This window comes from Carcharhinus amblyrhynchos, unplaced genomic scaffold, assembly GCF_965287045.1.
Source record: "Carcharhinus amblyrhynchos unplaced genomic scaffold, sCarAmb.v2.hapA scaffold_459, whole genome shotgun sequence".
NCBI lineage: Eukaryota > Metazoa > Chordata > Chondrichthyes > Carcharhiniformes > Carcharhinidae > Carcharhinus > Carcharhinus amblyrhynchos.
Window position 1 is genome coordinate 11,634 of NW_027650199.1, and position 13,004 is coordinate 24,637.

A 13,004-nucleotide genomic window follows, 5' to 3' on the forward strand; every position below is an offset into this window, starting at 1 on the left:
CCTCCCCAGACTGTGACCCCCCCCCAGTCTGAGACCCCCACCTCTCCCCAGTCTGTGACCCCCCCCCCCAGTCTGTGACCCTCCCCCAGTCTGTGACCCCCCCTCAGTGTGAGACCCCCCTCTCTCCCCAGTCTGTGACCCCCCCTCCCCAGACTGTGACCCCCAGTCTGTGACCCCCCCCCAGCCTGGGGACCCCCAGCACTCAGCTCCCTGCTGACTCTCCCCGGGCTGCGCTGCCCCTCTCTCTCTGCCGCCTCCCAGTGGTCTCTCCCGGGATTTGCCTGGCCCCGCCCCGCGCCGCCGGATGACTCAGAGCCGCCCGGGCGTGAGTCACTGAGCAGCGGGGGCGGGGCGCCCGGCGTGACGCGCCGGGATGGGCGGGGCGGGGCGGGGAGCCAGGCGTGACGTGAGGGGACGGTTGCGCGGGGCTATAAAGACGGCGAGAGCGGGTGGCTCCGGCAGAGCGCGGATCGCGGAGCGAGAGACAGACTGAGAATGAGCGGACTGAAGGAATTGTGCGAGATGGTCGCGGAGGTGAGTGACAACCTGTGCCAAACACCAACCGTGCACAGCAAGATCCCATTCAGACTGTGCCCCCCTCTTTCCCCAACACCCCACCCCCCCGCTGCTATTTGCTGAAATGCCTTAAAATCCAGCACAGTAAGAACTCTGACAACTCCAGGTTCAAGTCCAACCAATTTATTTTGATCCCAATAAACATGTTGGACTTGAACCTTGGTGTTGGCAGATTTCTTACTGTGTTTGCCCCAGCCCAATGTTGGCATCTCTGTGTTGAAACTAGATAGCAGGAGGGGGGGTGGGGGGTGAAATTGGGCTGTGGCTGGTTGGCAGCCCCTCTGTGGGTGAAACTGCCCAAATTTCTGGGTGAACTGGTGACTTTTCGGTGGGGGAGCGAAGTACGGAGTTGATGTGGCTAACTGGGAATGGATTAGATTAACTAATTCGTTACGTGTGTGGGGATAGTATTGTTCCTTGTGTGCTGTGCAGGACAAAGCATACTGTTCATAGAGAAGGAAAGGAGAGAGAGAGTGCAGAGTATAGTGTTAGAGTCATAGCTAACTGTTCATAGAGAAGGAAAAGAGAGTGCAGAATATAGTGTTAGTCATAGTTAACCATTCATAGAGAAGGAAAAGAGAGCAGAATAGTGTTAGACTCATAGCTAACCGTTCATAGAGAAGGAAAGGAGAGAGTGCAGAATATAGTGTTAGAATCATAGTTAACCGTTCATAGAGAAGGAAAGGAGAGAGTGCAGAATATAGTGTTAAAATCATAGTTAACTGTTCATAAAGAAGGAAAGGAGAGAGAGAGAGCGCAGAATATAGTGTTAGAGTCATAGCCTAACCGTTCATAGAGAAGGAAAAGAGTTACAGTCAGAGCTCGGGTGTGGAGAAAGAGCAACTTCGTGCGAGGTAGGTCCATTCAAAAGCCTGACGGCAGCAGGGAAGAAGTTGTTCTTGAGTCGGTCGGCATGTGATCCCAGACTTCTGTATCCTTTTCCCGATGGAAGAGAGAATGCCCGGGGGTCCTTGATTTACTCTGGCTGCTTTGCCAAGGCAGCAGGAAGTGTAGACGGAGTCAGTGGACGGTTTGTGTGATGGGCTGGGTTACGTTGAAGATTGTAGTGGTCAGTTCCCCCCCCACCTCTTGTGGTTTTGGGTAGAGCAAGAGCCTCTCGAGCTGTGATTAAAACAACTGGGTTGTAACCTTGTTTCTGACTTTCTTCTCTCTCTCTCTCTCTTCCCTTCCAGTTGAATCTCCTGGAACCTGATGACTTGAGCCCGTTCCGACCCCAGCTGGATTACCGAGTGGTCAAACCTCCGGCTGGATTTCGCCGACACTCCACCAGCCTGGTGCCCCAGGGGCGAAGCCAAACCCTGGCCCCGGCCGACGGCACCTGGTCCCTGGGTCTGAGCCGCTGCCTGAGCCACGGGGACTCGCCCGAGCGATTCAGCAAGCCCCCCAGCCCCCTGCCGCCGCCGAGCCCCCGCTACAAGACCGAGCTCTGCCGGCCCTTCCAGGAGAGCGGCGTGTGCCGCTACGGGGACAAGTGCCAGTTCGCCCACGGCCTGGGGGAGCTCCGCTTCCTCAGCCGCCACCCCAAGTACAAGACCGAGCTGTGCCGCACCTTCCACTCCTGCGGCGTCTGCCCCTATGGCTCGCGCTGCCACTTCATCCACCTGCCGGAGGAGGAGCGGGCCGCTCGCCCCTCGCCCCAGCTGCTGGCCCGCCCCCGCCTGCGTCAGAGCACCAGCTTCTCGGGCTTCTCCTCCTCGGACCGGCTGTGCCCGGGCCCCGGCTGCCGCCCGTCCCTCTCTCCGCCGCCCGGTTCCTCCGAGCTGCCGGACTGGGACTCGCTGAGGGCGGCCGTCAGCCAGGAGTTCTCCCGGGTTATGAAGCTCACCTGCTCAAGCTGCCAGAAGGACCTGCGCCCGACACCCCACCCGCAGGCAGATCACTCCTCCTTCAGAAGCCCCTACGCGGACTCTCTCTCCGACCAGGAGGACTACAGCAGCAGTGGTTCCGAATCCCCCATCTTCGAACAGAACAGACGCCTCCCCATCTTCAGCAGGATTTCGGTGTCCGACGACTGAAACCTCCCCCACCCCAGGGACAAATCTATCTATCTTGCTCTTTTTCTTTGTGTTTGAACTCCCCATAAACTCTGAGAAGGAGGACAAATACCACCCGTCCCCTGCTTTTTTTTACCCCTTACAATCCGGTTTCAACCTTGTGAACTTTTGGATTTATTACGGGGAGGCAGTTTTGAGATCAGCTTTTTGAATTGGGGGGGGAGGGGGGGTGGTGGTGGGGGAAATGCCTGTTCCTCTGACGATCTCTGCCTGGTGAAGGGGAGGGTGGGGCGGTGGAGGGTCTGGATTTCGGCAGAACAGATGTAGCAGAAACTGTGAATCACCTCTCGATTATATATAAAAAAAAATTGCACAGATTTGGCAAACCTCTGGTGATCTGAGCAGAGTCAGGGAGTCGCAGCCCACTTTCACTATTTTTTTTATATACCAACGTGCCTTGTACTAAGTATTTTTTTAACAACTTTCTAAGCTGTTTACTGCACAATATACAGTTTATTTAAATTATTTATTAAAGATTTTTGAAATGTTTTCTATATTTAATGACATAGCATATATATATATATTTTATTGATAATTTATGATCTTATTGAAGAAAATAAGTAAATGACCTTTTATCAATTTTTAAAAATGTTGCTTAGCCTTTTATTTCATGTGTGAAATAAAGAAGGAAAATTTAAGAATCCTGGTGTCTGTAGTGTTGGAAATATTGAAGTTTGTGCGTGTACGTGTGTGTGTGCATGCATGTACGAATGTGCACCCTTTGTGTTGTGTGTGCACATGCGTGTGTGTTATGTATGCATGTGTTTGTGTGCACTGTGTGTATCCAATGATACTTCCTACTGTGCCCACCCCAGTCCAACACTGATATCCCCATATCAATAGTAACTGTAAATCAGTTGAATGTTTAGCCCTGTAGCCCACTGAATGCATTTTTTTTTCTCTCACACACATACGAGGCAGCACAGTGGGTTAGCACTGCTGCTTCACAGCTCCGGGGTCCCGGGTTCGATTCCCGGATCAGGTCACTACCAGTGTGGAGTTTGCACATTCTCCCTGTGTCTGTGTTGGTTTCCTCCCACAGTCCAAAGGTGTGTGGATTAGGTGGATTGCCCACGTTGCAATTGCCCCTTTTTTTTAGTGTCCTGAGATGCATAGGTTAGTGGGTAAAATATATAGGGGGTAAAATATATAGGGGGTAGGGGCCTGGGTGGGATGGGCTGAATGGCCTTGCCGCACTGTAGGAGTTTCTATGATTCTATATATGGTGTTAATGTGCTGTAGGAGAAACCTCTCTGGCAGTATGTGTGTTGTAAACTAATAATTAACTATGATCGGAGTTGCACAATATCTTGGTACAGCAGCAGCCCTGTGACGTACACAAGTCACCTGGACCCGCTCGGGCACTGTGGGGGGGTGCTTTTAACTGGCTGAGGGACAGCTGTATCTGCCTGTGCGTGTGTGTGTGTGTCTGATTTTATAGTTTAACATTTTCCCCACTCTATCTATCTGTACTCTGTCCCCTGGCAAGATGCCCAGAACTAAAACAAGGAAGTCTTTTCTGTGTAAAACTCACACCCAGACCCTTGTGGGGGGGTGGGGGCAGTGTAGTTATTTGCAGACTGGGCCCATGTGGGAGTCTGATACCCAGATCTCACTCTGCGTTTGGGTGTGTTTAGCAATCTCCGAGGGGGGGGGTGGTGCGGAAAAGCTGACATTTCAGGCACATATGTTTTAAATGTTCTTTTTTTCTTTGCAGCGTTCAGCCTCTATGATATCATCATTTGTTTCAGGTCGGCTGTAAGGTTTTAAAAAGAAACAACTCATTCGCAGATCAGTACTAACTGCGTTCCAATATTCCAGCAAATATGGTTTCCCACATTATCAGCTGAGTCATGGTACAAAAATAGCTCATGAGGTTTTTCTCATTCTGTCTCTGCTTCCCCCGCCATCACGCAAACCAGCCTCCCATCCACTGGCTCTGTCTACACTTCCTGCTGCCTCGGCAAAGCAGCCAGCATAATCAAGGACCCCACACACACACACACCCCGGGACGTTTCCCTCTTCCGTTGGGGAAAAAGATACAAGTCTGAGGAGAGGCTGAATAAACTAGGCTTGTACTCGTTAGAGTTTAGAAGAATGAGGGGAGATCTCATTGAGACGTATAAGATGATGAATGGGATGGATAGGATAGAGGTGGAGAGACTCTTCCCGCTCAGAAAGGACAGTAGGACTAGGGGGCACAGCCTCAAGATAAAGGGGGGGGGCGGTTTAGAACGGAGTTGAGGAGGAACTTCTTCACTCAAAGGGTGGTGAATCTCTGGAATTCTCTGCCCGTTGAAGTGGTGGAGGCTGCCTCACTAAATATTTTTAAGACGCGGGTTGATGGGTTTTTGATAAGAGAGGGGATTAAGGGTTATGGGGAGAGGGCGGGAATGTGGAACTGAGCAGCGACAGATCAGCCATGATCTTATTGAATGGTGGGGCAGGCTCGAAGGGCTAGATGGCCTACTCCTGCTCCTATTTCTTATATTCTTATGACAGCAAAATTTCAAATTTCACGTGTGTGTGTGCAAATCAAGACAAGAGTCCGAGGTCACGTACCAATCGACTCAAGAACAGCTTCTTCCCTGCTTTTGCATGGACCTACCTTGCATTAAGTTGATCTTTCTCTACACCCTAGCTATGACTGTAACACTACATTTTACACTCTCTCCTTTCCTTCTCTATGAATGGTATGCTTTGTCTGTATAGCGTGCAAGAAACAATACTTTTCACTGTATCCCAATACAGTGATCAGGAAGGCGAATGGAATGTTGGCCTTTATAGCGAGGGGGATAGAATATAAAAGCAGGGAGGTCTTGCTGCGACTGTACAGGGCACTGGTGAGGCCGCAGCTGGAGTACTGTGTGCAGTTTTGGTCGCCGCACTTGCGCAAGGATATATTGGCCTTGGAGGGAGTGCAGAGGAGGTTCACTAGGCTGATACCGGAGATGAGGGGGTTGGACTATGAAGAGAGACTAAATAGACTGGGTCTGTACTCGTTGGAGTTTAGAAGGATGAGGGGGGGAATCTTATAGAGACGTATAAGATAATGAAGGGGATGGATAGGGTAGAGGTAGAGAGATTCTTCCCGCTTAGAAAGGACAGCAGGACTAGAGGGCACAGCCTCAAGATAAGGGGGAGGGGGGTGCATTCACCACCCTTTGAGTGAAGAAGTTCTTCCTCAATTCTGATCTAAACTGCCCCCCCCCTTTATCTTGAGGCTGTGCCCTCTAGTCCTGCTGTCCTTTCTAAGCGGGAAGAATCTCTCTACCTCTACCCTATCCATCCTCTTCATTATCTTATACGTCTCTATAAGATCCCCCCTCATCCTTCTAAATTCCAACGAGTACAGACCCAGTCTATTTAGTCTCTCTTCATAGTCCAACCCCCTCATCTCCGGTATCAGCTTGGTGAATCAGGCGCCAGAGTGTGGCAACTAGGGGATTTTCACAGTAACTTCATTGCAGTGTTAATATACTTGCGACACAAATAAATAAACTTTGTGTCGTGCTGGTGTTTTTTTCACTACTTGAGTTGGACACAGGTGAGGTCCCAGAGGACTGGAGGATAGCGAACGTGGTACCGTTGTTTTAAAAGGGTAGGAGGGATAACCTGGGTAACTATAGACCGGTGAGCTTAACGTCAGTGGTAGGTAAGTTGATGGAGAGGATTCTTAGGGATAGGATGTATGAGCACTTAGAGTGTTGTGATCTGATTAAGGATACGCAGCATGGCTTTGTAAAGGGGAAGTCTTGCCTTACGAATCTGGTAGAATTCTTTGAGGAGGTGACAAAAATGGTCGACGAAGGATGAGCCGTTGATGTCGTCTATATGGATTTCAGTAAGGCGTTTGACAAAAGTCCCTCATGGTAGGTTGGTAGAAAAGATTAAGGCTTATGGGATACAAGGACAGGTATCTAGATGGGTTGAGAACTGGCTTGCTAAGAGGAGACAGAGAGTAGTAGTGGAGGGGTCCTTTTCTAGCTGGAGGTCTGTCACTAGTGGTGTGCCGCAGGGCTCAGTACTGTGACCTCTTCTCTTTGTAGTGTATATAAATGATTTGGAAGAGGGAGTAGGTGGTGTGATCAGCAAATTTGCTGATGACACCAAGGTGGCTGGATTGGCGGGCAGTGAGGAGCAGTGTCTGGCAATACAGCGGGATATTGATAGGCTGGTTGATTGGGCAGATACATGGCAAATGGAGTTTAATCCGGATAAATGTGAGGTGATGCATTTTGGCCGGAATAATGTAGGGGGAAGTTATATGATAAAGGGTAAGCCTGTAAGGAGTATAGAGTCGCAGCGAGACCTGGGGGTGCAAGTGCACAAGTCTTTGAAGGTGGCAGTACAAGTGGAGAAGGTTGTGAAGAAAGCCTATGGTATGTTAGCCTTTATAGGAAGGGGTATAGAATATCAGAGCTGGAGTCTAATGTTGCAGTTGTACAGAACGTTGGTTAGGCCGCATTTGGAGTACTGCGTCCAGTTCTGGTCACCTTACTACCGGAAGGATGTGGAGACTCTGGAGAGAGTGCAGAGGAGGTTTACCAGGATGTTGCCTGGTATGGAAGGACTGGGGTATGAGGAAAGATTGAGCAAATTGGGGCTGTTTTCCCTTGAAAGACGGCGACTGAGGGGGGATCTAATAGAGGTATATAAGATTATGAAGGGTATAGATAGAGTAAACAGAGGTAAGCTGTTTCCTATAATAGAGACACATAGGACAAGGGGCCATGGACTTAAGGTGAGGGGGGAGAGGTACAACACAGATACTAGACGGAGGTTTTTCACACAGAGGGTAGTGGGGGTATGGAATGCTCTGCCAAGTAAGGTGGTGGAGGCAAACACGCTAGAATCCTTTAAGAGTAACTTAGACAGGCACATGACTGAGTTGGAGATGGGTGGATATAGGAGATTGTTTTAAATAAGGGTCATTAGCATTGGGGCATCCCTGGTAATGTAAATGGATGTGGTATGATAATAATGTTTTTTCTCTTTTAATTCACAGGTTTTAAGTCGGTCCGCCTTGTTGTCCAACGAGGGGCATACACGCGATGGGTCGTACTGGGGCTGCTCTTGGTTGTTCGAGATTGGCCTAGTGCTTCACGTCGTTAGTGTGTGCTTAAACTGGACCAGATACTGGGCAAGACGACAGCTCAGTGACTATCACCGTTTGCTGTGCAGACACATGGATTTGGGCCGGTGTCTGTGGGAGTTTGTGCATTCTCCCCGTGTCTGCGTGGGTTTTCTCCGGGTGCTCCGGTTTCCTCCTACACCCCAAAGATGTGCTCTTAGGCTGATTGGAGGTAATAAATTGTCCCTGAATTAGTTTCCCTCAATGTGGATGGCCATAAAACAATAGATAAGGTGGAGGGGGGGACTGGTAATGTTAAGATGGTGGCGCGGGCTCGTTGGGCCGAAGGGCCCGTTTCCCGGGCTGTTCTTGTTCTTTGTATCAATCCATCAAACCTCCAATTGTTCCCACACCCATTTAGCCGCCTGACTAACCTGTTCTGAGAATGTTGGTGTGCTCTCTGCTTTGACCATTATCTCTGCATCAGGGACGTCACGAACCCCACAAACCGATTTGTGTAAAGTCTGATCTGCTGGCTACCCGACATCTATCTGGGCGAGGTTCTCCGATCACACACACACACCCCGCCCACGCTGGCGGCAAAGACCAGAGAACTTGACGTCCGGCCAAAACTGCAGCGGGACTGGAGAATCCCAGCCCCGGGCGAGGCCAGGGAATTCCGGCCAATGGAATATAAAGTCAGTCTCGGGAATGGTGACCACGAAATTATTCTCGATTGTCGGAAAAACCCATCCGGTTCCCTTTTAGGGAAGGAAATCTGCCATCCTTACCCGGTCTGGCCTACATGTGACTTTGGACCCACAGCGATGTGGTTGACTCTCAACTGCCCTCTGAAATGGCCGAGAGAGACAGACAAGGGGCAATTAGGGATGGGGAACAAATGCTAGCCCAGCCAGCAATGCCTACATCCCATGAAGGAATAATCATACCATCCCTGCAGTGCAGAAGGAGACCATTCAGCCCATCGAGTCAACACTGACTGTATGACAGAGTGTCTTACCCAGGCCCTTTTGCCCATCCCCATCTCCACACATTTACCATAGTCAATCCACCTAACCTACACGGACACTGAGGAGAAATTTAGGATAGCCAATCGACCTAACCCGCACACCTTTGGACACTAAGGGGCAATTTAGCATGGCCAATCGACCTAACCCGCACACCTTTGGACACTAAGGGGCAATTTAGCATGGCCAATCCACCCAACCTGCACATCTTTGGACACTAAGGGGCAATTTAGCATGGCCAATCCACCTAACCCGCACACCTTTGGACACTAAGGGGCAATTTAGCATGGCCAATCCACCCAACCTGCACATTTTGGAAACTATGGGACAATTTAGCATGGCCAATCCACCCAACCTGCACATTTTGGAAACTATGGGACAATTTAGCATGGCCAATCCACCCAACCTGCACATTTTGGAAACTATGGGACAATTTAGCATGGCCAATCCACCTAACCTGCACATTTTGACACTAAGGGTCAATTTAGCATGGCCAATCCACTCTAACCTGTGCATTTTTGGACACTAAGAGGCAATTTAGCATGGCCAGCAAATGGTGGACAGAGTACCCATCATTGTTCAGTACTTCCCCGAAGCGGAGAAGCTACGACATCTTCTCCGGGGTCTTCAACATATCATTGATGAAGACAAACATCTCGCCAGGGCTATCCCCACACCCCCACTTCTTGCCTTCAAATAACTGCACAACCTCAAATAGACCATTGTCCGCAGCAAACTACCCAGCCTTCAGGAGAACAGTGACCACAACACCACACAACCCTGCCACAGCAACCTCTGCAAGACATGCCGGATCATCGACCATCATCACACGTGAGAATACCATCCACCAGGTACATGGTAAATACTCTTGCAACTCGGCCAACGTTGTCTACCTGATACGTTGCAGGAAAGGATGTCCCGAAGCATGGTACATTGGGGAGACCATGCAGACGCTACGACAACGGATGAATGAACATCGCTTGACAATCACCAGGCAAGACTGTTCCCTTCCTGTTGGCGAACACTTCAGTGGTCACGGGCATTCGGCCTCTGACCTTTGGGTAAGCGTTCTCCAAGGCGGCCTTCACGGTACACGACAGCGCAGAGTCGCTGAGCAGAGACTGATAGCCAAGTTCCACACACATGAGGACGGTCTCAACAGGGATCTTGGGTTCATGTCGCACTATCTGTAACCCCCACAGCTTGCCTGGGTTTGCAAAACCTCACTTACTGTCCCGTCTGGAGACAATACACATCTCTTTAACCTGTGCTTAACCCTCTCTCCATTCACATTGTCTGTACCTTTAAGACTTGATTAGTTGTAAAGACTCGCATTCTAATCAGTATTCTGTAAACTGTGTGTGTCTTTATATGCCCTGTTTGTGATCAGAACTCCCCACTCACCTGGAAGGAGCAGCGCTCCGAAAGCTTGGCGTAGGTGTTTACTACCAAATAAACCTGTTGGACTTTAACGTGGTGTTGTGAGACTTCTAACTGTACAGATATCACACAGACTGACTCTCACTGGGGTACGGGTCCCACACACACTGACTCTCACTGGGGTACGGGTCCCACACACACTGACTCTCACTAGGGTACGGGTCCCACACACACTGACTCTCACTGGGGTACAGGTCCCACACACACTGACTCTCACTGGGGTACGGGTCCCACGCACACTGACTCTCACTGGGGTACGGGTCCCACACGCACTGACTCTCACTGGGGTACGGGTCCCACACGCACTGACTCTCACTGGGGTACGGGTCCCACACGCACTGACTCTCACTGGGGTACGGGTCCCACACGCACTGACTCTCACTGGGGTACGGGTCCCACACGCACTGACTCTCACTGGGGTACGGGTCCCACACACACTGACTCTCACTGGGGTACGGGTCCCAAACACACTGACTCTCACTGGGGTACGGGTCCCACACACACTGACTCTCACTGGGGTACGGGTCCCACACACACTGACTCTCACTGGGGTACGGGTCCCACACACACTGACTCTCACTGGGGTACCGGTCCCACACACACTGACTCTCACTGGGGTACAGGTCACACACACTGACTCTCACTGGGGTACGGGTCCCACACACACTGACTCTCACTGGGGTACGGGTCCCACACACACTGACTCTCACTGGGGTACGGGTCCCACACACACTGACTCTCACTGGGGTACGGGTCCCACACACACTGACTCTCACTGGGGTACGGGTCCCACACACGCTGACTCTCACTGGGGTACGGGTCCCACACACGCTGACTCTCACTGGGGTATGGGTTCCCACACACACTGACTCTCACTGGGGTACGGGTCCCACACACACACTGACTCTCACTGGGGTACGGGCCCCACACACACTGACTCTCACTGGGGTACGGGTCCCACACACACTGACTCTCACTGGGGTACGGGTCCCACAGACACTGACTCTCACTGGGGTACAGGTCACACACACTGACTCTCACTGGGGTACGGGTCCCACACACACTGACTCTCACTGGGGTACGGGTCCCACACACACTGACTCTCACTGGGGTACGGGTCCCACACACACTGACTCTCACTGGGGTACGGGTCCCACACACACTGACTCTCACTGGGGTACGGGTCCCACACACGCTGACTCTCACTGGGGTACGGGTCCCACACACGCTGACTCTCACTGGGGTATGGGTTCCCACACACACTGACTCTCACTGGGGTACGGGTCCCACACACACACTGACTCTCACTGGGGTACGGGCCCCACACACACTGACTCTCACTGGGGTACGGGTCCCACACACACTGACTCTCACTGGGGTACGGGTCCCACAGACACTGACTCTCACTGGGGTACGGGTCCCACACACACTGACTCTCACTGGGGTACGGGTCCCACAGACACTGACTCTCACTGGGGTACGGGTCCCACACACACTGACTCTCACTGGGGTACGGCTCCCACACACACTGACTCTCACTGGGGTACGGCTCCCACACACACTGACTCTCACTGGGGTACGGGTCCCACACACACTGACTCTCACTGGGGTACGGGTTCCCACACACACTGACTCTCACTGGGGTACGGGTCCCACACACACTGACTCTCACTGGGGTACGGGTCCCACACACACTGACTCTCACTGGGGTACGGGTCCCACACACACTGACTCTCACTGGGGTACGGGTCCCACACACACTGACTCTCACTGGGGTACGGGTCCCACACACACTGACTCTCACTGGGGTACGGGTCCCACACACACTGACTCTCACTGGGGTACGGGTCCCACACACACTGACTCTCACTGGGGTACGGGTCCCACACACACTGACTCTCACTGGGGTACGGGTCCCACACACACTGACTCTCACTGGGGTACGGGTCCCACACACACTGACTCTCACTGGGGTACGGGTCCCACAGACACTGACTCTCACTGGGGTACGGGTCCCACACACACTGACTCTCACTGGGGTACGGGTCCCACACACACTGACTCTCACTGGGGTACGGGTCCCACACACACTGACTCTCACTGGGGTACCGGTCCCACACACACTGACTCTCACTGGGGTACCGGTCCCACACACACTGACTCTCACTGGGGTACGGGTCCCACACACACTGATTCTCACTGGGATACGGGTCCCACACACACTGACTCTCACTGGGGTACGGGTCCCACACACACTGACTCTCACTGGGGTACGGGTCCCACACACACTGACTCTCACTGGGGTACGGCTCCCACACACACTGACTCTCACTGGGGTACGGCTCCCACACACACTGATTCTCACTGGGATACGGGTCCCACACACACTGACTCTCACTGGGGTACGGGTCCCACACACACTGACTCTCGCTGGGGTACGGGTCCCACACACACTGACTCTCACTGGGGTACGGGTCCCACACACACTGACTCTCACTGGGGTACCGGTCCCACACACACTGACTCTCACTGGGGTACAGGTCACACACACTGACTCTCACTGGGGTACGGGTCCCACACACACTGACTCTCACTGGGGTACGGGTCCCACACACACTGACTCTCACTGGGGTACGGGTCCCACACACACTGACTCTCACTGGGGTACGGGTCCCACACACACTGACTCTCACTGGGGTACGGGTCCCACACACGCTGACTCTCACTGGGGTACGGGTCCCACACACGCTGACTCTCACTGGGGTATGGGTTCCCACACACACTGACTCTCACTGGGGTACGGGTCCCAC

At 52.3% G+C, this 13,004-nt stretch overlaps 1 protein-coding gene across 1 annotated transcript; it reads left to right on the top strand.

The window, feature by feature from the left end:
- The first annotated feature begins 451 nt into the window (after positions 1–451).
- Positions 452–2,814, top strand: LOC145339428 (mRNA decay activator protein ZFP36L1-like). The gene is made up of 2 exons (XM_080183890.1): positions 452–534; positions 1,770–2,814. The coding sequence occupies exons 1-2, from the start codon at positions 496–498 to the stop codon at positions 2,610–2,612; spliced, it is 882 nt and encodes a 293-aa protein (XP_080040016.1). The 5' UTR covers positions 452–495; the 3' UTR covers positions 2,613–2,814.
- The last annotated feature ends 10,190 nt before the right edge of the window (positions 2,815–13,004 follow it).